Source organism: Zea mays, chromosome 1 (genome assembly GCF_902167145.1).
Source record: "Zea mays cultivar B73 chromosome 1, Zm-B73-REFERENCE-NAM-5.0, whole genome shotgun sequence".
NCBI classification, from domain to species: domain Eukaryota; kingdom Viridiplantae; phylum Streptophyta; class Magnoliopsida; order Poales; family Poaceae; genus Zea; species Zea mays.
Window position 1 is genome coordinate 68,673,854 of NC_050096.1, and position 27,726 is coordinate 68,701,579.

The following is a 27,726-nucleotide window of genomic DNA, read 5'->3' on the forward strand; positions in this document are numbered from 1 at the left end:
AGAGTATTCTCGAAGATTGATCTCCGATCCGGTTACCATCAGATGAGGATTAGACCATCGGATATTCCCAAGACGGCTTTCTCGACTAGATATGGATTATATGAGTTTACTGTTATGTCGTTTGGATTAACCAATGCACCAGCTTATTTTATGAACTTAATGAACAAGGTGTTTATGGAGTATTTGGACAGATTCGTCGTGGTGTTCATCGACGATATTCTCATTTATTCTCAGAGTGATAACGATCATGAGGAACATCTGAGGTTGGTGCTACAGAAGCTACGAGATAACCAGCTATATGCCAAGTTCAGCAAGTGCGAGTTTTGGATTGACAAGGTACCATTCCTTGGACATATTATTTCTAATGGAGGAATAGCAGTGGATCCTGCTAAGGTTAAGGAGATAATGGAGTGGAGAGCACCCACTATAGTTACTGAGATTCGGAGTTTCTTGGGATTAGCAGGATATTATCGGAGATTTATTGAGGGATTTTCTAAGATTGCTAAGCCTATGACTTCACTTTTGGAGAAAGGAAGAGAATTTAAGTGGGATGAGAAGTGCCAAGACATCTTTGAGCAATTGAAAAAGAGGTTGATGTCGCCACCAGTATTGGTTATGCCAGACCTACAGAAAGGATTTGATATCTATTGTGATGCATGTGGCCAAGGCTTAGGATGTGTGCTCATGCAAGAAGGACATGTGATTGCCTATGCTTCTCGTCAGTTACGGAAACATGAATTGAACTACCCCACTCATGACTTGGAATTGGCAGCAGTTGTGCATGCTCTTAAGATTTGGAGACATTACATTATGGGAACCAAGTGTCAAGTATATACGGATCATAAGAGTCTGAAGTATATATTCACTCAGAAGGATCTCAACCTTAGGCAACGCCGTTGGTTGGAGCTTATAAAGGATTATGATTTGGAGATTCACTATCACCCGGGCAAGGCGAATTTGGTTGCAGATGCCTTGAGTCGCAAGGAGCATGTTCATTCAGCTATTGTTGCCCAGCTACCCGACGAGATTGTTGAGGATTTCAGGAACTTGGGGATAGTTGCTCATACTGAAGGGGTTACTATTGATGTGGAACCTACCTTGGAGCAAGAAATCCGCAAAGGTCAACTTGACGATGCTAAAATAAAAGAGATTAAGGATCTGATTACTGAAGGTCGAGTTCCGGAATTTACGGAAGATGAGCAAGGCACTGTATGGTTCAAGGACAGGATGTGTGTTCCTGATATTAAAAGCCTTCGAGAGACTATTTTAAAGGAGGCCCATGACTCGGATTATTCTATTCATCCTGGTAGTACTAAGATGTATCAGGATTTGAAGCGGAAGTATTGGTGGTATGGATTGAAAAGAGATGTGGCTGCACATGTGGCTATGTGCGATGTATGTCAAAGAGTTAAGGCTGAACACCAGAGGCCAGCTGGACTATTGCACCCACTGAAGATACCCGAGTGGAAGTGGGAAGAGATTGGTATGGATTTCATTACTGGATTGCCTCGCACCTAGAAAGGATATGATGCTATATGGGTGATTGTGGATAGATTGACTAAAGCGGCTCACTTTATTCCTGTGAAGACTACTTATAAAGGTTCTCAACTAGCAGAGTTATATATGGCTCGGATTGTGTGTTTACATGGAGTACCAAAGAAGATCGTGTCTGATCGAGGTTCACAATTTACCTCAAGATTTTGGAGAAGCTTTCATGAGAACATGAGTACGAAGTTGAATTTCAGTACGGCTTATCACCCTCAGACTGATGGACAGACTGAAAGGACTAATCAAGTATTGGAAGATATGTTGAGAGCATGTGCCCTTCAGCATGGAGGAAGTTGGGATAAGAGTCTGCCTTATGCTGAGTTCTCGTATAATAATAGTTACCAGGCCAGTCTAAAGATGTCACCTTTTGAAGCTTTATATGGGAGGAAGTGCAGAACTCCTTTGTATTGGGATCAGACTGGAGAGAGACAGTTCTTTGGGCCTGAATTGATTCAAGAAGCAGAAGAACAAGTTCGTATAATTCGAGAGAATTTGAGAGTGGCTCAAACCAGGCAAAAGAGCTATGCTGATAATAGAAGGAGACCACTGGAATTTGAAGAAGGAGATTATGTGTATCTCAAGGTGTCACCACTTCGTGGAATGAGGAGATTCAAAGTAAAGGGCAAATTGTCCCCTCGCTATATTGGACCATTCTTGATCTTTAGGAGAGTTGGAGAGATGGCATACCAACTCGAGTTACCGGATAGTCTATCGGATGTGCATAACGTGTTCCACGTATCTCAACTTAAGAAGTGTCTCCGTGTCCCTGAGGAACAGTTACCAATGGAAGAGCTTAGTGTTCAGGGTGATTTGACTTACACGGAATACCCGATCAAGATTTTGGACACTTTGACTCGAGTTACGAGGAATAAGGTGATAAAGATGTGCAAAGTGCAATGGAGTCACCACGGTGAAGATGAAGCAACTTGGGAAAGAGAAGAAGAGCTTCGTATAGATTTTCCCCACCTTTTCTCTAGTTCTTCTTGAATCTCGAGGACGAGATTATTTTTAAGGGGGTAGGATTTGTAACACCCACTTTGTAATTTGCTAGAAATAATACCAATAGAGAAACAATTCCTCTTCATATGAGTTTAACCTTTATGCATCATCCCATGTGAACACCATATGAATAAAAAAATGTATGCCACCAAATTATGCATCATGCTGGATTTTATTTTGTGTGCATATTGTGAGAAAATAAAATAAAATTATGACAAGGAAATATGTTAAAGTCCAAAGTGGAATTTAGAAACCCTAAAGAAAAGTGGAGGGAGGAAAAGGAGTACAAAAATAAAATAAAATATATACAAGACAAGTATTATAACTAAAAGTAAGACCATCATGTTCAAATTATACTTTTAATCTAAGAAGAATTCACCAAAAGATTTAAGTGTGAAATTTGAATTCAAATGGGATGGGAAAAATATAAATCAGAAAAAGGAAAAGAAAAATAAAAAGAAAAACTAGCACATGGGCTGAAACCTATAGAGCCGGCCCATCTAAGGAGTTCTCCACGCGAACCCAGCTGGAGGAGAGTGGCGCCGACATCTTGGGTCCACCGGGCAGTCACCCACGCGCGTGTACGCGTGACTCTGCGGCTGGTCTGTGGGCCCGTCCGGTCAGACCGTCGCGCGCGCTCACAGCGTTCTCTGGCCGATGGGCCCCACTGGACAGCGCCCTTCTTCCCTCAGCTGCCGATAGCTCGGCTCACTGGAAACCCGGGCCCGCGCGTCAGCGTGTTCATCTTCACCGCCAACTGAATCCCGACCATGGCAGGCAGCGCGGTCTTCTTTCCCCTTTCTCCGGAGTCGCTCGCCACGTTCTCAACCCCGATGGCTCTGTGGATAAAGGCGGGGCTCGCCCACTTCTTCCCCGTGCTCCCACCACTGAATCCACCGCCGTGCACCATTAACCAGAGAGAAGAGAGGAGCGGCCGCCGCGAGTAATCCCTGCAAAGCCGTCGATCCGGTCCTCGGTGGGGTGTCCGCGGGCTTCATCTGGCCGGTAGGGAGGCATCCGTGGCAAAAGCACTCGGAATCCGTCGCGGGCCTCGCCGGAATTCCTCACCGTACCTCGTCCTCCGCTGCGCGCCGCGAGCAGGAGACTACCGCCATTCAATCGAGGTACTAACGCCATCCACGTGTTCGCATTGTTGTTCAGTAGGTTTAGCGTTAGCTAATCGCATTTTGGACGACCCTTGCGCGTGGAATTGCTCGCCGGCGTTCATCGCCGCGGCGGGAGGGCGGCGCCGCCGTGTGAGTCTGCCCAGTTGGGGCGATAACCGTGCGCCATCGGATCGTTGGCGGACGACCGAGATTAGACCCTAGCATACCCCTTCGTCGTATTGAATCTAGCGCGTTGAAAGGGAATCGTGTGGCCGAGAGGGAGTAAAGGGCATCGTGCGCCGTGGACCGCGGATCTGGGATCCAACGGTTGTCAGCGTAGCAGTGTATATAATCGGGTCCGGGTTAATCTGGACGCGTGATTTCTAATCGGACGGCCGACATTAAGTGATACCCTTTCGCTCTGGCGTTTTGCTTAAGAGACCCTAGGTTCCTTTGAAATAGAACCCGCCATCCTCGGGTGCTGTGCTCTGAGTCTTAAGAGTTTTACCCCGAGCCCCCTGACTTTTCTGGAAAATGAGGCCCAGTCCAGAGATCGTTTAAATTGAATAAAGGAAATAGAAAATAGATTTTTAATAGGAAAATAATTGCTAGAACTTTATAAATTCATAGAAAATTCATACTAACTCCAAATCACTCCATTCTAGTTCCTAAAATTTTGTAATTTTATTCTTTAGCACCTAGAGCCTCTGTTATGTCATGAAAACAGTAAGAAAATTTATTTCACACTTAATCCTATTTTAAACACATAAAATCTTTGAAAATGCATAACTTAAAATCTATAACTCCAAAAATTATGGTTCCTGTTCCTGGAATTTTATTTTAATGTGTAGATTATTACTGAGCATTTTATTTTTATGTTTGGTGTAATGTTAATTTCTCTATATACACTGTGCTTGTTTGTATTGTGGCGAGTAGAAGAGCCCGTTGCTGAGGATTCTGGTGAGCAGCAGGTCGAAGTAGCTGAGCAGGAGCTCATTGAAGGCAAGTTGTGCCCTTGACCACTTTTTACCCAATAATGTTCTTTAATATCACTCATCCATGCATAGGTTAATTTTGATGGGACCCAATAGGTCACCCTAGATTGTTTATCTCATTACCTTGTTTACCCCTGAATCACCTGGGTAGTTTACTATTGCTTTACATGGTTTTGGGATAATCATTTATTATACCTATGTTCCAATTATTCTTGTTATTCTGTTTATGTTCATGTCAAGTTCATTAATGTTAATTGGAACATAGAGCTTAACTTGAGAACCACGTGCCACCACAAGGGTTTAATGGGACGCCCTTGGCTGACTAATTAGGAAAGCTAGTGGAAGACGACCTTACCCGAAAGGGGCAAGGGCAGTAGGGGAGTGGTCAGTGTAGGGAGGTCCCTGGTTGATTTTGCTGCGATGGCGATCAGCCAGGAACCCTGCATTGGAACTTCCTGTAAACTGTAGCGGGTTTTCGGAAGCTAGTGGAACTTTGTAAAGGCCTCGTAGTGGATCCCTAGCCATTCACCTCGGTAGTGTCTAAGGGCCTAGCTAACCCTGGCGACATGGGAAACACGACTTGTGGGTAAAGGGTACAACCTCTGCAGAGTGTAAAACTGGTATACTAGCCGAGCTCACGATTATGAGCAGCTCAGGACTCTCTGATGTTTAAATTATGGAACTTAAATTCAATTTTGTCATTTGCATTGCATGGGTTTGTTATAAATTGTGTTCTATTACTTTACTTATGGTTTGGTATTTACTTACACTTAGTAACTGCTAATAAAATTTTGACCAACTACTTAAAAGCAATGCTCAGCTTTAACCCCTTTCATTGATTAGCCTTACACATCACATGAACTCACACCTTTGTGAGTTTATGTCCACTGGTTCCCCACAACTTGTTGAGCTATGATCATGTGTGAGCTCACCCTTGCTGTCTCACACCCCCCCACAGGAGATGATCAGGTGGTTCAGGAGGAGCCGCCTAACACTGAGGAGTTCGATCTGATCTAGGTGGCGTTTCCCAGTCAACATTGGTGCCGACGATCCTTAGTTCGTTTTATGGTTATACTTTTATTTTGTAATAAGTCTTCCGCTATGTAATAATTACTCTGATGTTTTGTGACATTCATCTCTATACACTCTGTTATTATATATGTTGTCTTCTGGGCGCATGTATGAGATGCACCTGGCCTTGTTCCTTAAAGCCGGGTGTGACACAGGTTAAATTATAAATAAATGAAAGTATTTAAAAACATGGACAAGGAAAGAAGGTAAAGGAAAAGGAAGATTACATGGACCAGCTATCTAACCAAAGTAGAATAGTATCCTAGAAACGAATTTTGGTACTACAGATGAGCAGGGACATTTTTTTCCTAAACGCCTTGACACAACAAAATCTGAATCATGATATTATTGGCCCTAATTTACACATACCTATCTTGTGTCAAAAATATTGCACACATAGATGTGGAACTCCTAATGGAATCTGTGCCATGCATTACCCATTTGACCAAGAACGAACGAAAACCAGAAATCTGAGTACATATAGAAGGCATTATTTTGTAGTTCTTCAAAATTCTCTTTGTTGAACCTTTGAAAGGCTCTTGCAATTATAGACCAATGTATATGTGAACCTTTGAAAGGCTTTTTTCTTGTTGAAATCTGCATCAAGCAGGTCAAGCCGTGAAATGACCTATATTGATTATGCTCCAGATCGACCTGAAAATGGAGCAAAAAGATTACATAGAGCAAAAAATTACATAAGCTATTCTATTGTGTGTGATATAGCCTAGAACGTAACATAAAAGGGCGTAAAAGTCTTCTATAATATGAAGAAACAAAACATAGGAGGTATCTTGTTTATATAACAACCAAAGTTGCACTGTGTTGTTCATCTCAAACAATTACAAAAGTAATCTAGACTAAGAACTTTTCGACAGTGCTAGTATAAAGACTGTCAAGTCCAATGCACATTCCACAACCACTAACATATAGCAGTAACTATAGCCACATGTAACTAAAACATTTTTCTGAGAATTGTTGTGATATGTGTGCATGATATGCTAGCAGGGACAAAAAAATTGCAGGGAAGGCATGCTGACAGTTCTTTCTGTTAAAAAATGTATGCACCACAGGAATAAATACTTGACAGACGAACTTCAATATTCAATTATCAACATGAGAGCCATGTAAGTATCATAGATTCATTTGATAAAAGGAAAACATTAGTTACAAATGCTTACAACAAATTCAGTTGTACTCTTCAACTTTTTAGCTAATTCTGGTAAGCCTTTGTGATCTTGAAGAACCAGCGTAAATAGTGTGTCCTCTAAATTAGCTGGCTTCTCTGGTTAACATAAATGTTGTATCCTTTAAATTAGCAGGCAATTTTTTATGTCGGGGACATCTCTGTCAATGAACTGTTCAACAAGCAGTTTTTCCTGCAACAAAAAATAAGCTAAAACCCATGACACTGACCAAAATATATAAAAGATAAACATAGAATTAGAGCAGTCCTATGTTTTTAAAAAGAAAAACACTGCACTGATTTTATTTTTGCATGGTAGTATGGTACATGTCATTATGCATGAGGAGACTACCTTCAGCTTTGAAAATACCAACGTGCATACAAATTCTCTCATATCAACATGCCTATGATTAACTATTGTTTGTGTAGGAAACGGGTGACGCCTAAGAGGGGGGGTGAATTAGGACTTCTAAAACTTTTACTAAACTAGGCCACAATTAAATCCCTAGAGCAAAACCTATGCAAATAATCAAACTATAAAGTGCAATCTAGGTTTTATCTAAGTGTTGCTATCTCTACCGCAATGGCTAAGTTTCAATCTACACTAAATAAGTATGTATACAAGATTGAAACTTAAATGCTTAATATAAATGCGGAAACTTAAAGAGCAAAGTAGAGAAGCAAACTCTCGTGGATAACGCCGGTATTTTTACTGAGGTATCCGGAACCACGCAAGGTCCCGACTAATCCTCGTTGGTGCCCCTACGCAAAGGGAAGCCCACGCGAGGGCCAAGCACCACGGTCGAGTAACTCCGTAGTGAGCCGCGGGCCTTCTCCACGTGCAAGTGGTGCTCCGCTTCCGGCTCCTCTTGGACGCTCCCCGCCGTCTCCACTATCGAGCTTTCGGCCGAAACGCCGCAGGCCTCGTTCCCTTCGGTACACGGTGGCCGCCGTGACACAAACGCGGTTGTCACAGTCTCGCAAGACTCTCGCCCCACTCGGTACAATTACAACGGCTCACGCAAGAGCTGAGGGGTTGTGTGGTTTTACAAAACTCACTCAACTAATTAGGGTTCACCTAGAGCAAGCGCTAAAGCGGTCTAACTAACCTAAGCACTTCGCAATGCACCTACGCTAATCACCAAGTGATTCTATTAAGCACTTGGGTGTTTGAGCTCTTGGAAATGTGCAATATATGCCTTGGTATGTTGCTTGGGCTCCCACACCTTCAAATGGCCAGTTGGGTGAAGTATATATAGGCCCCAACTCCAAAATAGCCGTTGGAGAAAAGCTGTTGTTCTCTGCGGCACACCGGATAGTCCGGTGGTGCACCGGACATCGCATTGTAGCCTGTCCGGTGCGCCTAGCCGTTGTCCTATCAGAGCAGGTGATCGTTGGCGCCGCAGGCTTTTCACACCGGACAGTTCGGTGCTCACACCGGACAGTCCGGTGGTCTTCTCTCCGGGTGCCACCTGGAACTAGCCGTTGGGCTGCAGTTCTCTGGTGCACCGGACAGTCCGATGGTGGGCACCGGACAGTCCGGTGCTCCACGCACAGACAGTCCGCAGGCAGCACACTTGGACTTTTCTTGGATCTTTTTAATGTCTTCTTTTGAGGTGTTGCTTTCCCCAATTCCTTAGTCCAAGTGGATCTTGCATCCTGTGAACTACAAACACAAACACTAGATAGCTTATTAGTTCACGGATTGTGTTGATCATCAAACACCAAAACTCAATTAGCCAAATGGCCCGGGGTCCATTTTCCTTACAATCTCCCCCTTTTTGGTGATTGATGACAACACAACCAAAGCAAGCAAATAATACAAGTATTTGAATGTAAATATGCAATCTACTTGCTAGGATGCATGTTTGTCCCCCACAATGTGATATTATGGACTTAAGCCTCCCCCTAACTCCATAATTCACTTACTTCCTATTTTAGACCAAAGAACCAAAACCACTTGAAAAACCACTTGAAGAAATAAAATTTTAAAGTGGTGGTGTTTGGTGTTTGATACATTTTATATTGCTTTGGTCCCTACAACTTCTCCCCCTTTGGCATCAACCACCGAAAAGGAAGACATTAAGAGCATATAGGAAGCGAATAAGACTTGCCCTCTCTAAAGAATTATAAATTAATATCAATAGAAGCACTAAAAGATTACTCCCCCTAAATGAGTGTTCTCCTTTAGAAAGAATTTTCTCCCCCTTTAGAGATGAAGAAAAACTCCCCCTGTCAGAGATCTTCTACTTAGGAAAAAGCATGTGAAAATTAGAGGTACAAGACATGATTTGAAAAGACTAACTTCCCTTATGCATAGGTAACAGAATGTGAGTGAACCACTTATGCATTTTTAGCAACATGGAAGTATATGATATGAAATATAGTCTAATCAAATATTGGAGAAGACATGTAAATGATACAAATGTTGTCTCACAATTACCAATTGAAACCAATGGCAGACCATTTGAAGTTAAATGGTAGACTTGTAAGACGTAAGAGTTCTAGTGGATTTGCAGTGGAAGATTGTTGTCTTTCTCCGGGGACCTCATTTTCCTTACAATGAGACTATCACATAAAATAGACTTGAAAAGGTGTTAGTCTCAAAGTATTATATTATAGAGTAACCTCCCCCTGAAGGTGTGCATACAAGTTTTGAATACTTGTAGGAGACATGCACTTTGATTTGATATCAAGAGGGGCGAAGTATTTATAATCCAAATTTTGGCACATATAAATTAAATGATACACATTGTAGGATGTGAGTGCTTTACCACTTGTAATATTAACAATATCAGTTGATGCATCATTTATTATAGGGTGATAAAGGAGCTATGTGCCATACTCAAATGAACATTTTAAATCATGTAGGCTTGCTTAAGTGTATGAATTTAAAACAAGCATACCTACCATGTGATTTTCCTAGTATGCATGCATTTAAGCTAAAGTAAGCACAAAATGTAATACTAGGCATGAAAGGTAAAACTAGATACAAAAAAGATAAATACTCATATCTAAAAATAAGAAATACAGTAAATCTAGTTACCTTAGTCATGGGTGGAAAATTTGGGTCCAAGATTTTCACTAACTCACTTGGCAATAAACTTGATCCAATATGATGTATCCCATGATATACATCCCAATTTTGCCAAGTCTCCAAATTTCCCGCTACCTTCGGTCCACTTACTTCCCTTTCGGGATCCAAACCTTCTTGGTGCTTTTCATGGTTGAAATTATTTCCTTTGGCACCTAGATGCGTTTGGCCCCCTTGCCTTTGTTGGCTTGCTTGTTGGCCTTGATTGCTATCACCTTTCCATTCTTTTTCTTCTTGATCAAATATGGCGTAGCAATCTTTTTGTCCACCTTTTTGATGTAGGTGTTGAAGATTTTGCTTGATGGCTTTTGCTTGAGCTTTTGCTTCTGCTTATCCCCGGTCATCGCCTTGCATTGAAAAGACTTATGGCCTTCCATATGGCATACCCTACAAATCACAATTTCTCCCTCCATAGGCTTGTTCACTCCCGCAATGGTGTTATCCTGTGGAGGTCAGATTTGTTTGGCTTTGCCTTTCTTGTCATACAAAGCCTTGCCAAGACGAGCTACTTCTTGCTTTAATTGCTCATTTTCCTTTGCAACCTCATCCGAACATGTCTCCACAACAATATTCTCAACAAAGACTTGGTTGCACGGGTTAGAATCATCAATTAAATTAAGGCAGGAAGTAGAAGCATCTTTCTTAATTATTTTAGGTATTTCAACTAAAGATGCTGCTAGGGTGCTACCAATGTTTTCTAGCTTAGTAGTTAGCTCATTAATGTGTATGCTAAGAATTTCCATTTTCTCTAGCAAATTTTCAATAGCTTCTTGGGAGCTAGCTAACTTAGCTTTAAGTTTTTCATTCTTTTTCATAAGGCCATCATCGGTAGCAGTGGATGGAGCACTAGATTCTAATAGCTCAATTTTAGTTGATAGCTCACTATTTAAGTTTGCAAAAGTTTTAAATTTTTCTAGCAAACCTCTATAATCATTTTGAGAGCTAATCAACTTATTTTTCAAAGTTTTAAGTTGAGCTTTTTTTAGTGCAAACATCCTGGAAAAATTCAACGGCTTCCGCAAGCTCATCTATGGAGGGCTTTCCCTCACCTTCATCATCACTACTACTTTTATCACTAGAAGATGGAATGCTTTTGTTACCTCTTGCCATAAGGCATTTGTGTGATGACCGTGATGAGCGTGATGAGGATCGGTGGCTGCGTGTTCTTGGAGGTTCATCTTCGCTTGAAGAATCATCCCAAGTTTTGACACTTGTTAGCGCCTTGCCTTTGCTCCTCCCCTTTTTGGGTTCGGCCATATTTGGACAATTGTACCTGAAGTGGCCCTTCTCCCCGCATGCGAAGCATCCTCTCTTTCTTTGCTTTTTCCTGTCAATGTTAAAGAGAAGATCCTCTACCTGCAGAGGTACACCCATTAGATTAATTTTGCGGATCATCCCCATTACCTTTCCGACGCGTCGGATTGTCTCTTTGTCCTCGGAGGATGATGTGCATGGTTGATTATCTTCATCATCATCACTTTCTTCCTCTTCCTCTTCTTCACTTGAGGAACTTGGAGTGGGAGCCTTCTTTTTGCCCATCCTTTCATCACATGAAAAAGCATATGGCCTTGAGGAAGTTGGCTCCTCTCCCCGACACATTTTTCGCGACATCTCAAAAGCCGCGATTTTTCCAATCACAATGGTTGGGGTCATGTTACCCAAGTCCTCCATGTTGTGAAGGATAGTGATGATGCTCCCATATCTTCGTTGTGGTAGTAGGGAGATAATCTTCCTCACAATGTTCGCATCATCTAGCTTATTAATGCCAATAGAATTGAGCTCATTGATAATTAGATTCAAACGAGAATACATGTCTCTAACAAGCTCATCATCTTTCATAGCAAAAGAATTATACTCATTTAAGACTAGGCAATGTTTTTGCTCACGGACATTGGATGTGCCGTCATGGAGCTCATGCAATTTTAGCCAAATCTCATTAGTAGTTTTCAAGGTAAATACTTGATTAAAAATATCCATGCTAAGAGATTCATACAAGCAATTTTTGGCTCTAGCATTTAAATGAATTTCTTTTTCCTCACTCGTGGTGGGTTTCTCGAGATTCTTAAGGGGTTTCATCCTGTCACGAGTGACTCTCCAAACACCTAGATCAACGGCCTCTACGTAACAAGCCATTCTAGCACTATAATATGGGAAGTTAGTGCCGTCGAAGTGTGGTGGCCTATGGGTATCCATCCCTTCCTCTAAAAAGCGTCGGCTCTTTTAGCGGTGAAGCTAAAGCGTTTCAAATGAGCCAAACCGGGCTCTGATGCCACTTGTAGGAAACGGGTGATGCCTAAGAGGTAGGGTGAATTAGGACTTCTAAAACTTTTACTAAACTAGGCCACAATTAAATCCCTAGAGCAAAACCTATGCAAATAATCAAACTATAAAGTGCAATCTAGGTTTTGTCTAAGTGTTGCTATCTCTACCACAATGGCTAAGTTTCAATCTACACTAAATAAGTATGTATACAAGATTGAAACTTAAATGCTTAATATAAATGCGGAAACTTAAAGAGCAAAGTAGAGAAGCAAACTCTCGTGGATAACACCGGTATTTTTACCGAGGTATCCAGAACCACGCAAGGTCACGACTAATCCTCGTTGGTGCCCCTACACAAAAGGGAAGCCCACGCGAGGGCCAAGCACCACGGTCGAGTAACTCCGTAGAGAGCCGCGGGCCTTCTCCACGCACAAGTGGTGCTCCGCTTCCGGCTCCTCTCGGACGCTCCCTGCCGTCTCCACTATCGAGCTTCCGGCCAAAACGTCGCGGGCCTTGTTCCCTTCAGTACACGGTGGCGGCCGTGACACAAACGCGGTTGGTCTCGCAAGACTCCCGCCCCACTCGGTACAATTACAACGGCTCACGCAAGAGCCAAGGGGTTGTGTGGTTTTACAAAACTCACTCAACTAACTAGGGTTCACCTAGAGCAAGTGCTAAAGCGGTCTAACTAACCTAAGCACTTCGCAAAGCACCTACGCTAATCACCGAGTGATTCTATTAAGCACTTGGGTGTTTAAGCTCTTGGAAATATGCACTATATGCCTTGGTATGTTGCTTGGGCTCCCAGACCTTCAAATGGCCGGTTGGGTGAAGTATATATAGGCCCCAACTCCAAAATAGCCGTTGGAGAAAAGCTGTTGTTCTCTGCGGCACACCAGGCAGTCCGGTGGTGCACCGGACAATGCACTATAGCCTGTCCGGTGCGCCTTGCCGTTGCCCTGTCAGAGCAGGTGACCGTTGGCGCCGCAGGCTTTTCACACCGGACAGTCCGATGCTCACACCAGACAGTCCGGTGGTCTTCTCTCCGGGTGCCACCTGGAACTAGTCGTTGGGCTGCAGTTCCCTGGTGCACCGGACAGTCCGGTGGTGGGCACCAGACAGTCAGGTGTGCCACCGGACAGTCCGATGCTCCACGCACAGATAGTCCGCAGGTTTTCCAAGTAGATCTTGCACTTGGACTTTTCTTGGATCTTTTCTTGGATCTTTTTAATGTCTTCTTTTGAGGTGTTGCTTTCCCCAATTCCTTAGTCCAAGTAGATCTTGCATCCTGTGAACTACAAACACAAACACAAACACTAGAAAGCTTATTAGTTCACGGATTGTGTTGATCATCATACACCAAAACTCAATTAGCCAAATGGCCCGGGGTCCATTTTCCTTACAGTTTGTCAAAAGCAGGTAATATCCTTGCAAAAATATGTTTCACATTTTCTCTTTCATTTATACACATGATCACATGCCATCATAAAACATTATCAATATTGAGATGAGTAAGATCCTATGCTTGATTATTCATCTCAAATTAAAGGCTATTTTCGCATTTCTAGGTACAATAGCTTTAGGACAGAGGGTGAGATAAAAAAGAAGAGACAACAGTCAACAGAGTAGCAAGTACTTCATCCTAGAAAGAATGCAATTCTAGTACAACTTCCCATGGGCCATGGGTAGAAAGATCCAGTGGCCAGAATGGCTAGATCCAGACCGCTCTGCCTTCCACAAACCAACAGGTGACAACGGAGCCAGAAATGCATCTACCTAGAAAACAAAAACATGCTTTGAAGTCAGGCTGAGGTATCACACAGACCCAAGAAGAAAATGGAGAAAACACAACACAAGTAACAAAACCATTTTTTCCTACATGATTATCCTAGATTATGCAGCCATGGACAGAGTTAACAGTTATCTTTGTAGATTGAGCTTAATAACCTAGGTCCATGGTTTGAGACATGTGGCAATATGTCATTCATATATAAGGGCTACCTTAACACGATATCAAATGTAATCCAAAAGGGTATGTAATTACTTCTGATGCAATAATAGGATGCCCCATGTACCATAAGCAGGAAAAATTGTAACTGAATTAATGAGACACTTATTGCAAGAACTAAATAAAAATTGTAACTGGTAATAGAAAACAAGTTAAGTCATGCTATGAAGAACTTCTCAAATAGGAATCTTAAACATGTGGAACAGGTGCTCAACACATTTAGCAACTAGTTGTTGATGACCCATAACTTTGCAGCCTTCATAATGCACACAATTGATGCATCAATTGCATACCTCCTGTCTTTGTCAACATTTTCAACACCTTTTTTCTTCTCATCAACAGGAGGCGATGGAATCCAAAAAGAGTGACAACAAAAATATTAGTATAATAACTAAACTCTAAGTCTACCAAACAGTGAAAGAATAGTGAAACAGGAAATACCTTAATTCTTATCATTATGTTAATAAATTTAAAATTGAACTAAAAAACATCATTAGGTGAGATGGATCTATTTGTCGGTTCCCTGTTAAGGATCTTGTATTTCACACAAGAAAGTGAATGGAGCAAACACACACTACATCATCTGACATGTTTAGTTGTGTTGCAATTTCAAAATATCTAAGCCTGTCGGATCCATTGAACAATAGTAGTAATGTGGCATGTCAAAAAATGTCAAACATGTTAATATAGCACCATTTTTTGTGATGCAGAAATGACCCGAGATTACCTGATATGTCATAACAACGAGCTCAATAGGGTTAGCATCAAACTTCGCACTTACGTTGCAGGTTCCCATCCATGTCAGCTTCATGTGCTTCGTTCTTGTTTGATGGAACTCCTTGAAAACATCTACACATTTCAGTGCCTCATGAGACTCGCCATAGCGAGCGGGGTGGAGGATGGTGACAATTTCGGCAGCCTCGCCGGGGGCAGCACTGCGACGAGCGAGGCGGGAGGGGTGGCAATCTCGTGGGGGAGGGGCCAGGCACGACCGTCCAACCACGGCGGGCGGAGACACGGTATCCATGTGAGATATAGCCACCTCATCTAGCCTTATCTCCAAGATTTTAAATCACTGATCATCATAAGCGATCAGATGGAGGCCAGTTCACATCGACCGACAGGACTGATACTAACAGGACCATCCACACTTGCACATACTATAAAGATTAATAAGAGATTACATAAGAACTAAGTAGTGAATCAGACACCCATTGCTGACCTTGTTAATCAGCCCATCGCCAATGAAGGTGCTGCTGATCTTCTTGAACAACCTGTACAATGCCTCGACCTTGTTCACGCTGACTGCAAGAATGACAAGCAGAGGAAACCCAACCAGGCAGGAAAATGATGACCAACACTGAATAGAAAAAGTAAATGAACACCTCCAGCTATCAAAATTTTAAAGCAATGTGAAGTCCTCAAAGAACCAGGACAACACTCATGATTTTTTATAACTAAGGGAATTGTTTATCATCAATTCATTCTAAAATACAAGACAATCAAAAGAACTAAGCAAAGCATGAGATACAAAAATTCAAAGCACATGTATAGTGTCTTGGTAAAAAATTTACAAGATGGTGAATGAATTCAACTCAGGTTGTCTACTTCAGCATTAGTTTGCACTGTCCAGAAAAAGAACAACAGCAAGATTGGAATAATGCTATGGCCACCAGAATAAAAGGTCAGAGCTGTCTTTTAATGCTAATATTGTTCATGCCAAACATTTCTTTGTTAGCTTGTGAATTTATACTTGGACACTGGACTGGGCCTTGATCGACGCTGGCAATATCATGCTGAACTCTGAAGGCACCAAAACTGTTAGCTCCTTCCCTCGTCAATTTGTCAATTCAACATGTCTGCTTCAAAATGGTTATGCGTAGGTTGAAGAAAAGTTGGGAGTTTACAAAATAATACAATGGGATGCCTGTTCTATCATCTAACTTAAGCCATGTATCAAGGTTGCAAGTTACATAAAATACGCTTATATTCTGATGGTTGGAACCACACATTCTACACGTTTCCCAAAACAATGAAAAAGGTAGTTGTCGAAAGATTTAAGCATCTAAAGTGTCCACTCTCTCTGAGAGCATCAAAATAAAGTAGTACGTCTTATGTTTTAAACTATTTATTGAAGTACCAAACTATACGGCTACTAAAGATTTATTTAGATGAGTAAACGAAATAATTTATGGTATATAAATTAAGAAGGGGTGATTAGTCATGAAAAATAAAATGTCACAATTACCAGCAGCACGTGATTTTCTAAATAATTTAAGCATGTGCGGTGCTCTTCCAGATAAAACTTAGGGGACGACCACCTAGTTCATTGAAAGAGGGGAATAAACCAAGCTCCAACTTTCAAGCTTGTCAAGGCTTGTCATTATTAATTTAAACAGGACAGCCAATTCTCAGACATGATGTTCCAAACTGCTAATGAATATATAATGCTCAAAATAAACAACTAGGTTCTTAACTGTCAATTACACCCACAAGATGCACATAATTAGAAAAGGTAAAAGAGAAGGCAAATGGAATACCAGGAATTATATGACTACTAAATCATTTATTTAGATAAGTAGATGAAATAATTTATGGTACATAATATAAGAACGGGTGATTAGTTATGAGAAATAAAAGGTCACCATTACCAGCAGCATGTGTTGTTCTAAATAATTTAAGCCTGTGTGGTATTCTTTGAGATAAAACATAGGAGACGACCACCTAATTCATTGGAAGAGGGGAACAGACGAAGCTCCAACCTTCGAGCTTGTCAAGGCTTGGCATTATTAATTTAAACAGGACAGACAATGCTCAATCTGAACTGCCATTGTATCTACAATACTCAAAATAAACAACTAGATTCTGAACAACCAGATTATTTGTACTCATTCCATGTCTCATAAACAAGGAAAAAATAACAACCAGATTATTTGTACTCATTCCATGTCTCATAAACTTTGGGCACCATCCATCCAACACATCCAATCTAAACACACCAAACGATGGGGAATGGAAAGAGCAGTATTCGATTCAACAATGGCAAACAAATATCACTGAATTAGACCAAGAATAAACCTAATTAGACAACGACCTCCCAACCATCATTCGTCAGGCTGTAAAGAAGATAAAGCTGCCATGGGGCATGGATCAAGCAGAACACCAGAGATGAATCCAAACACACAGAAAATCACGCGCGCTGTCTACAATGACAACAAGCCCCACATTTCATTGCAGTACACTGGGCTACAAAGGCACGTACAACAAAGAGCTAGGGAAACATTGCGGAGGGCACGAGAGAGCAGCTAACTTGACAATATAGCAGACTGAGCTTGCACTGTTAGCAGGCGAGGAAGGGAATCATGGGGACGGAGAATGGGGTCCATGCCCGCGAAGGAGAAGGCGGACGCCGCCACGGTGGCACCGGCGCACGCGCACACAGGGAACCCGCACAGGCAGCCATGGATGCTGCCTCGCCATTGCGCCGGTCGTCTCTGCCACGCTCCTCTCTCTCTCCCGCTGCATCGCCGTGGATGGGGCAAGCAGAGAGCAGGGACTGCGACGATCTGGGCGGAGGACTCGCCTTGGAGAGCGCGGACGCAGACGGGATTCTAGGGAGAGAGCGAAGACGGGGCGCGCGCGGCGCTCGCGCGGCGTGGTGGCGGCGAGATTAGCGGGGGTGGGGGGAGGGCGGAGCCGTGGTGAGGGTGTGGACGCCCTCCTTACCCTCTTAAGTAGTAGTAGAGATATAATCCGTTCCAAAATATCCATCCGTTCAATTTATATTTCGTTTGATCTTTTTACCCTAAATTTGATTGACTCATCTTATTAAAAAAGTTCATAACTATTATTAATCTTTATTGAGATATCATTTAGCATATAATATACTTTAAGTGTGGTTTTAGATTTTTTTTAAAAAAAAAAATTCGCAAAAATTAAATGAAACGACCCAATCAAACTTGAAAAGTAAAACTAATTATAAATTTGAACGGAAGGAGTAAGAGGATGTTTGAATGTACTAGAGCTAATAGTTGGTTGCTTTAAAATTTGCTAGTAGAATTAGCTAGCTAATAAATATCTAGATAACTATTAGCTAATTTGCTAAAACAGCTAATAGTTGAACTATTAGCTAGATTGTTTGGATGTATTCGGCTAATTTTAATGGCTAACTATTAGCTATAGTACAATATTCAAACACCTCCTAATTAAAATGGACAAATATCTCTTCTTTTGGTCCCTTGCGTTAGATTTTTCATATCTCCTTATTTAGTATAAAAGAATCATCAAAAAGTGGACAACCCCTAGTGGAACACCATTTTAGTAGTGGTTGCATGAAACCTTTCGCGCACCAGTTTCTATGTGTCACTCTAAAAATGGGACAGCATGTACGTAGTGCCTATATATATACAAGTCATCTATCGTTGCCTCCTCAGTTCATCACTAATCACACTTATTGTGCCCTCGACGAGTATCTATAGCTAGCTCATTAATCGATTCGGGGGTGTGTTGTCGAAGGCGGCAATGGCGAGCTACTCGTCGCGGCGTCCATGCAATACCTGTAGCACGAAGGCGATGGCCGGGAGCGTGGTCGGCGAGCCCGTCGTGCTGGGGCAGAGGGTGACGGTGCTGACGGTGGACGGCGGCGGCGTCCGGGGTCTCATCCCGGGAACCATCCTCGCCTTCCTGGAGGCCAGGCTGCAGGAGCTGGACGGACCGGAGGCGAGGCTGGCGGACTACTTCGACTACATCGCCGGAACCAGCACCGGCGGTCTCATCACCGCCATGCTCACCGCGCCCGGCAAGGACAAGCGGCCTCTCTACGCTGCCAAGGACATCAACCACTTTTACATGCAGAACTGCCCGCGCATCTTTCCTCAGAAGTGAGTCCGATGCTGCCGCCATTGTTCTTGCATCCATCCAGCATCGTACGTACGTCCTCTATACATCTGCGGATCATCATGTGCGCATGTTTGTGGCATGCATGCATGCATGTGAGCAGGAGCAGGCTTGCGGCCGCCATGTCCGCGCTGAGGAAGCCAAAGTACAACGGCAAGTGCATGCGCAGCCTGATTAGGAGCATCCTCGGCGAGACGAGGGTAAGCGAGACGCTGACCAACGTCATCATCCCTGCCTTCGACATCAGGCTGCTGCAGCCTATCATCTTCTCTACCTACGACGTACGTACGTCGTCACGAATGATTCATCTGTACGTCGTCGCATGCGAATGGCTGCCTACGTACGCCGTGCGCTAACATACTCAGCTCTTTCCTATCTGCTGCGCCAATTTGCAGGCCAAGAGCACGCCTCTGAAGAACGCTCTGCTCTCGGACGTGTGCATTGGCACGTCCGCCGCGCCGACCTACCTCCCGGCGCACTACTTCCAGACTGAAGACGCCAACGGCAAGGAGCGCGAATACAACCTCATCGACGGCGGTGTGGCGGCCAACAACCCGGTAACTGACTAGCTAACTGGAAAACGGACGCACAGACTCCATGTCCATGGCGGCCCACAAGGTCGATGCTAATTGTTGCTTATGTATGTCGCCCGATTGCACATGCGTAGACGATGGTTGCGATGACGCAGATCACCAAAAAGATGCTTGCCAGCAAGGACAAGGCCGAGGAGCTGTACCCAGTGAAGCCGTCGAACTGCCGCAGGTTCCTGGTGCTGTCCATCGGGACGGGGTCGACGTCCGAGCAGGGCCTCTACACGGCGCGGCAGTGCTCCCGGTGGGGTATCTGCCGGTGGCTCCGCAACAACGGCATGGCCCCCATCATCGACATCTTCATGGCGGCCAGCTCGGACCTGGTGGACATCCACGTCGCCGCGATGTTCCAGTCGCTCCACAGCGACGGCGACTACCTGCGCATCCAGGACAACTCGCTCCGTGGCGCCGCGGCCACCGTGGACGCGGCGACGCCGGAGAACATGCGGACGCTCGTCGGGATCGGGGAGCGGATGCTGGCACAGAGGGTGTCCAGGGTCAACGTGGAGACAGGGAGGTACGAACCGGTGACTGGCGAAGGAAGCAATGCCGATGCCCTCGGTGGGCTCGCTAGGCAGCTCTCCGAGGAGAGGAGAACAAGGCTCGCGCGCCGCGTCTCTGCCATCAACCCAAGAGGCTCTAGATGTGCGTCGTACGATATCTAAGACAAGTGGCTTTACTGTCAGTCACATGCTTGTAAATAAGTAGACTTTATTTTAATAAAACATAAAAATATATATATGTTCTTGAATATAAAATTGATAACCAAATTAAAATTCGAACCATCACTTATACATAATTTTACTTTATTTTTTATAAAACGTGAACGGGAAGGACTACCGTGAATGACTATAGAACCAATCATACTAGTATAAAATATATGATGACACTACGGGAGAGACAAACTTTGTCTGGCGCTAAATATTTTGCCGAGTGTGAATTCACGGGCACTAGGCAAAGATCTTCTTTGCCGAGTGTTACGCTGGGCAAAGTAAGACACTAGGTAAATCAGTCATTTGCCGAGTGTCCGCCACTAGGCAAAGCAAAACACTGGCAAATCAAAAGTTTACCTAGTGCCAGACACTAGGCAAAAAAAAAACGCTCGGCAAATCGGAAGTTTCCCTAGTGCCAGACACTAGACAAAGAAAAACACTTGATAAACTAGCGTCGTCAGCTAACACCATCCACCAACCGTTAACGTTGCCGAGTATCTGACTTCGACACTCGGCAAAGAAGGTCTCTTTGCCTAGTGTCGGTCTGGAACACTAGGCAAAGAGGCACTTTACCTAGTGTCGTATTTTGACACTCAGTAAAATAATTTTTTTTCTTTCTGCTTCCAAACTTTTTATGATGTGTTCCTATAGCACCTAGAACTACATGTCAAGTTTTGGTAAAATTTTTGAAGTTTTTGCTATATTTACTTAATTTATTTTATTTAATTGAATTTCTTTTGATAATTCAAATTTGAACTCGGCAAGGTAAGAAGCGAGGGTAGCCTGGAAACACACTTTGCCTAGTGTTACACTCGGTACAGGAGCCTCCCCTGCCTAGTGCTGCACTCGACAAAAGATTCGCCTTTGCCTAGCGCTGCACTCGGCACAGGAGTCGCCTTTGCCTAGTGCTGCACTAGGCAAAGCCTCCGTTACCGTGCCTTCCATCGTCATGGAAACTTTTCTTCGCCGAGTGACGTGTGGCACTAGGCAAAGTTTTTGCCGAGTGCCCGAGAAATGGCACTCGGCAAGGACTCTTTGCCGATCCCTTCGTTGCCGACTTCTTTTTGCCGAGTGCAACACTAGGCAAACCATTTGCCGAGTGTAAAAGAGGCTTTGCCTAGTGTCTGTGGCACTAGGCAAAGAAGACGAGTCCTGTAGTGAACCTAGTAGGCCAGTGCGGGACCATTCCAAAAAATACCTATAAAAATAAATTTAATATTAAATTAAACATATGGTCCACGTACCAAGATATTAAACTCAAAAGAACAATTATTACAATTTATCTTAGCTAAAAGGCCGAGAAAAGTATATGTTAAAAAGGAGTGTGATCCCATTTTTATAGCTCGCTCGGTCGATCGCCCGTCCACTTTTAGGTAACGAGGTGGTACCATGTAGGAGTGTTGCGTTGCGTGCGACTTCCTATCATGTTGGGCTTAGGTGGCTTCTCACGACCCAATGATAGGCGAGAAGTGTGGAAGATGAACAAACCTACTTGTTTCGTGCACGACGCATGTGTTTGAACAACGAGTTAGATTAGAAAAAAAATATAATGACTTTTTTTTTTGCAAAAGTGAGGATAATGAAAACCAGAAAAACTGGTGCTTCATAAGAGTAGAGATTTGATGGTAAATATAGTAGTAATGCAATGGCTATACTACACGCGAGAGTCCAATGGCAAGCCGGTGTGTTGGGGCGAAGGCGAAGACGCTACCCTTCGCTCCAGGCCTTTGTCAACTCGCTGCACCAACAGAGGCAAGATGACCGGCGCGGCCCACCCTTCGTCCTCTTCACTGCAAGACGAAGGCCTACGACGAAGTCTCTCCATCCCACGTCCTCGCCTTACCTGGAGGCCCACGTGGGATTCGGCCCATCGTAACAGGCCCCGCACGGACAGGCGTGTTACGGGTTTGATTTGTAATAGCTTTTCTGTAATGACAGTTTGTAACCCTCCCTTATGGGAATATTCTGGGGATAATCCAGGTGTCTGAGGGCATAAGCGTCCTTACATCGGGACGTTGGGCGCTCGGGCACCTATAAATACCCCCGTACAGTGCCCTTGAGAGGCTGGATTAACATAGCAATTGCCATCTCGAGTTAAACCTTGCTTGCATCCTTTCCACTCTCCCGTTGGATCAACTTGCCCAAGAGAGCTAGTTCCAACATTTGGCGCCCACCGTTCGTGCTACGAGCAAACCACCCGCGATGGCACCCAAAAGAGCTAGTTCGAAGGCAGCCCCATCCGTCGACGAAGCGGCGAAGGCAGCACTGCTAGCTGAGAAAAAGGGCAAGGCCCTCGCAGACAACACCCACCAAGAAGCTGGCGAAGACGAAGCACTCAGTAAGAGACAGCGCAACGATCAACACACTCTCGAAGGCACCCTCCGCACCTACAGCTCCGGAGGCCAACCACAAGTACCACCCCTAGGCTTCGCTCCACTAGAGGGCGAGGACACAACAGAGGACGGCGAAGTCATCGGCGTCTCAGCAGAAGAACAACTACAGTTATGGGCCCTGCGCCTCAAGAACCGCAACCTCCAAAAGCAGAAAGAAATCCTCGAAGCCAAGCGCCAACGCGTCTCCGCGCAAGCCAAAGTGCGTTAGATGATACGAGACGAGGAGCAGAGGGCCCGGGAACTAGAGCAAGAGATTGCGCTCATGCAGAGCGAAGGACAGCATGATCTACAGCATGGCCCACCCCTCCAGCAGCGCGCGCCAGCTAGAGATTTATTCATTCCCCAGCGCGGGCCCTTCATCCCACACGCCGCAGCTTTCCAAGGCATCAACTACCTTGATGAGCGAAGCCCCCTGGCGCCGCAACTCCAAGTGTCACCTTGGCCCGCCAACTTCAGGGCAGGGAGCTACCCCAAGTACAATGGCAGCACCGACCCAGCACAATACATCATGAGCTATCAAGTCGCTGTCGCATCATCCGGAGGGGACGACGCCACAATGGCCAAGTCCTTCATCATCGCCCTCGAAGGTCCGGCCTTGACCTGGTACACCAGGTTGCCCCCACTGTCCATCGACTCCTGGCGAAGTCTCCGGGACAAGTTTCTGCTTAACTTTCAAGGGTACCGCCCAGACATCGATGCCTTGGCCAAGCTGTCACTCTACAAACAACAAGAGAAAGAAACCCTACGGGAGTACTACCGCAAGTTCCTGGCTCTCAAGTCGCAACTGCCCTCGGTCGACGACCAAATCGCCATACACTACGCCATCAGTGGCCTTCGGGCTGGCGTCCTATACAGTCACTGCATCAGGTACCCACCCAAAAACCTCCAAGAGCTCTATCAGTTGTTTGAAAAGTACGCCAGATCCGAAGAGCTCCATCAGCGCAAGGTCGAGTCTCAAAGAAAGCCCAAGGACCCTCCGCAGTCTAGCCAAACATGGACAAGACCTTCACAGTCAGACTCCGGTCGGGACAACCGCAGTCAGCAGCAGGTGCATAACATTGCCAACCAGCACCCCGCCAGCGAAGCCCCTCGCCGCCAAGATTATCCCCCCAGGGCCGCGGCAATGGCACGCGTGGTCGGGGCTGGGGACGGGCGCAACAGCCGTGCAGATATTACTGCCTGTTTCACGGCGAAGACTGCACGCACCCAACCAAGGATTGTCCGGAAACGAAGGCCACCAGGGACAGGATGTCTCGGGCACAACCCGCCGACAACCCAAGAGTTGTCGCGCACACATACCAACACCACCACCCACAACCATACAACCACGGCCCCGCCCAGCATCTACCCAACCACGCATATCAACACCACCAGGAGTTACAAGTCATACCACCTCCACCCCCGCCTCCGCATCAACCAAACATCCACCACCAAAATCACCCCAAGCACCAAAACAGGAAGACTTCGCTGATCAGCCGTATCGCGGAGTCATTCACATGATCACCGGAGGGTCCAGCATTGACTTTGACACGAAGCGACAAAAGAGGAATCACTACCGAAGCATCAACCACGTCGCCATCACCGGCTCGGTCGTGCAAACGAAGTGGTCACATGTGCCGCTAACCTTCGACGCCAGAGATGTTGATCTGCGCAGCGCACCCCACATTGATGCCATGGTAATCAACTGCAGTGTGGCAGGCTGGGACCTGCACAAAGTCCTAGTTGACAACGGCAGCCAGGCGGACATCATCTTCCTCCATGCCTTCGACCGCATGGGCATCAGCCACAGCCCTCTCAAGCCTTCGAACAATCCCCTATATGGCTTCGGCGGCAAGGGCACCTTCCCTGTGGGCAAGATAGAGCTACCCCTATCCTTCGGCGTAGCACCCAATGCGCGAAGCGAATAGGTCACCTTTGACATCATTGACATGGTCTATCCCTACAACGCCATAATGGGTCGGGGCTCTATCAACAAATTTGAAGCGGCAATCCACGGATTATACCTCTGCATGAAAATTCCGGGTCCACAATGCGTAATAACGGTGTACGGGAACCAGCAGACTGCGCATAACATTGAGAGAGATTTCGTTCCCGATCAACGGAACGTACACTGCCTTACGACGCAGCGCGAAGTCCCCGAGGCTACCTGCCTAGCTGCCAACAAAAATGAAAAGGCACAGCTAAAAAGCAACGACAGAACGAAGACAGTTCCCCTTGACCCGGCAACGCCCAAGCAAACAGTCATCATAAGCGAAGACCTGACTTCGCAACTGGAGGAGAAACTCATCTCCTATCTCTCCAGAAATAAGGGCGTCTTCGCCTGGTCTGCCCTTGACCTGGTCGGAGTCAGTCGCACCGTCATCGAGCACAGTCTGGGCATCGACCCTTCGGTGCGCCCAAAGAAGCAGCGGTTTCGCAAAATATCCGATGAAAAAACAGAAGCCGCCAAAGCCAAAGTACACCGCCTGTTGGAGGCCAATTTCATCGAGCCAGTCGCCTACCCTACGTGGCTATCCAACGTAGTCATGGTGCAAAAGAAGAGCGGCAAGTGGTGGATGTGCATCGATTTCACCAGCCTCAACAAGGTCTGCCCCAAGGATAATTTCCCGCTGCCACGGATCGACAAGATAGTCAATAGTGCGGCCGGATGCGAAGTCATGTCACTCCTCGACTGCTTCTCTGGCTACCACCAAATATATATGAAGGAGGAAGACAAGGCCAGTACCAGTTTCATCACACCATTCGGCACATACTACTTCATCAGGATGCCGGAGGGACTCAAGAACGCTGGGTCAACCTTCTCTCACCTCACCAAGACGGTGCTCGAGAGCCAAGTAGGCCGGAACATTTTCACGTATGTGGACGACATCAACGTCGCCAGAAAAAATAAGGAGGATCACCTGGCCGACCTCGCAGAGACATTTGCAAACATGAGGGACGCACAACTTCGCCTCAACCCCGAGAAGTGCGTCTTTGGGGTCCGCCAGGGGAAGATACTGGGCTACCTGGTGTCGCACCGTGGGATCGAGGCCAACCCGACCAAGATTCAGGCAATAATCAACATGACACCCCCGCAGTCAACCAGGGACGTCCAGCGTCTAACAGGCAGATTGGCCGCTCTAAACAGATTCATCTCCAAGTCCGCTGAGCGGAGTCTACCTTTCCTCAAGACACTGCATGGTGCGAAAGACTTCGCGTGGGGACCAAAATAGGCGGCAGCCTTCGCATCACTCAAGCAGCACCTGTCAGACTTGGCCATTCTCACCAGTCCAGACCCTTCACTGCCGCTTCTGCTCTACATCGCCACCTCGCCATATGCAGTCAGCGCAGCCCTAGTCCAAGAGCAAAACAGGGAGGGCATAACCCGGCACTGTCCAGTCTACTACGTCTCCGAGGTCCTCACGGCCTACACAGTCATCATGGCATCACGCAAGCTGCGCCATTACTTTGAAGCATTCAAGGTGCGGGTCACCTCGGACAGAGGACTGGGAGAGCTATTCTGCAACCCGAAGGCGTCTGTTTGGATTGCCAAATGGGCAGCCGAGCTCTCCGGCTACCATATCGTCTTCGAACTCAGGACAACAATCAAGTCGCAGGTCCTAGCAGACTTCATCGTTGACTGGACAGGGCCAGTAATGCAGCAGGACGAGCCTGCAGATAAAGTGTGGACCATCCACTGCGACAGCGCATGGTGCCATGCGGGGGCAGGCGCGGCTGCAGTCATCACATCACCCACAAGGGTCAAACACAGATATGCACAGCACGCCTCAGCTTTGCTTTGGAGTCCGACAGATGCACCAACAACGTAGCAGAATACGAAGCTGTCATCCTGGGTCTTCGCAAGCTAAGAGCGCTTGGTGTCACCACCTGCATAATCAAGACAGATTCCAAAGTGGTTGCCGGTCAGGTCGAAAAAGAATATTCAGCAAAATACCCCGCACTCATGCAGTATCTCACGGCTATACGTAGTCTTGAGAGACAATTTAAGGGTTTTACCTTACAGCATGTGGATGGAGCCAGGAACAAGGAGGCCGACGCATTGGCCAAAGTAGCTGCCAGAGGCGAAGCCTTGCCCTCCGACGTGTTCTACCACGTCATCGGCATGCTAGCGTCAGCAATCCAGAGGGTCTACAAATAACCAACGACACCGAGGGCCATCACATAGTCAACCTCATCATGACCGAAGATTGGCGGGCCCCAATAACCCTGTTCCTGCAAGGATATTATCATCCAATCGACGTCAACAAGGCCAAGTGCCTCAAGCACCGAAGCCGGGACTTCGCAATCATTGAGGGCCAGCTATACAAGAAGGGGGTCAGTCAACCCACGCTTAAATGCGTCACCGAAACCGAAGGCATCCAGATCCTGCGCGAAGTCCACAGCGTAACTTGTGGCTCTCACTCGGGGCCTAGGGCCCTCGCTACCAAGGTGATCCATCGAGGGTTCTACTGGCCCGCTATAATCTGCATCGCGAATCGAGTCTCGAGGTCGTGCGAAGCCTGCCAGAAGTTTTCTCCCCATTCGGGCAACCCTTTGCAATTCACAAAGCTGATTGCCCACACATGGCCACTTCAACGCTGGGGGCTGGATATTGTCGGGCCACTACCCACGGCTCAAGGGAACCTCAAGTTCACCTTCGTCGCCGTCGAGTATTTTACCAAGTGGATCGAGGCAAGGGCATTATCTACAATAACGTCGAAGACTGCCCATAAATTCTTCTGGTAAAACATTGTTTGCCGATTCGAAGTCCCGTCTGAGTTCACAGTCGACAATGGCAAATAGTTTGACAGCCAGGACTTCAGGGATTTCTGCTTCTCCATCGGCACCAAGCTTGCCTTCGCCTCAGTATATCACTCGCAATCTAACGG

At 45.6% G+C, this 27,726-nt stretch overlaps 1 protein-coding gene and 1 non-coding gene across 2 annotated transcripts; one reads left to right on the forward strand and one right to left on the reverse strand.

Annotated features, from left to right (window-relative positions):
* The first annotated feature begins 18,722 nt into the window (after positions 1-18,722).
* LOC103635924 (Matrilineal1) lies at positions 18,723-20,451 on the forward strand. The gene is made up of 4 exons (XM_008658300.3): positions 18,723-19,146; positions 19,266-19,443; positions 19,558-19,719; positions 19,830-20,451. Exons 1-4 carry the CDS (start codon positions 18,788-18,790, stop codon positions 20,415-20,417), a joined length of 1,287 nt encoding a protein of 428 aa, XP_008656522.1. The 5' UTR covers positions 18,723-18,787; the 3' UTR covers positions 20,418-20,451.
* A 1,120-nt stretch (positions 20,452-21,571) lies between these two features.
* LOC111590624 (U2 spliceosomal RNA) lies at positions 21,572-21,774 on the reverse strand. The gene has a single exon (XR_004855693.1). It is a non-coding gene; the product is annotated as a U2 spliceosomal RNA (small nuclear RNA).
* Between the last annotated feature and the right edge of the window lie 5,952 nt (positions 21,775-27,726).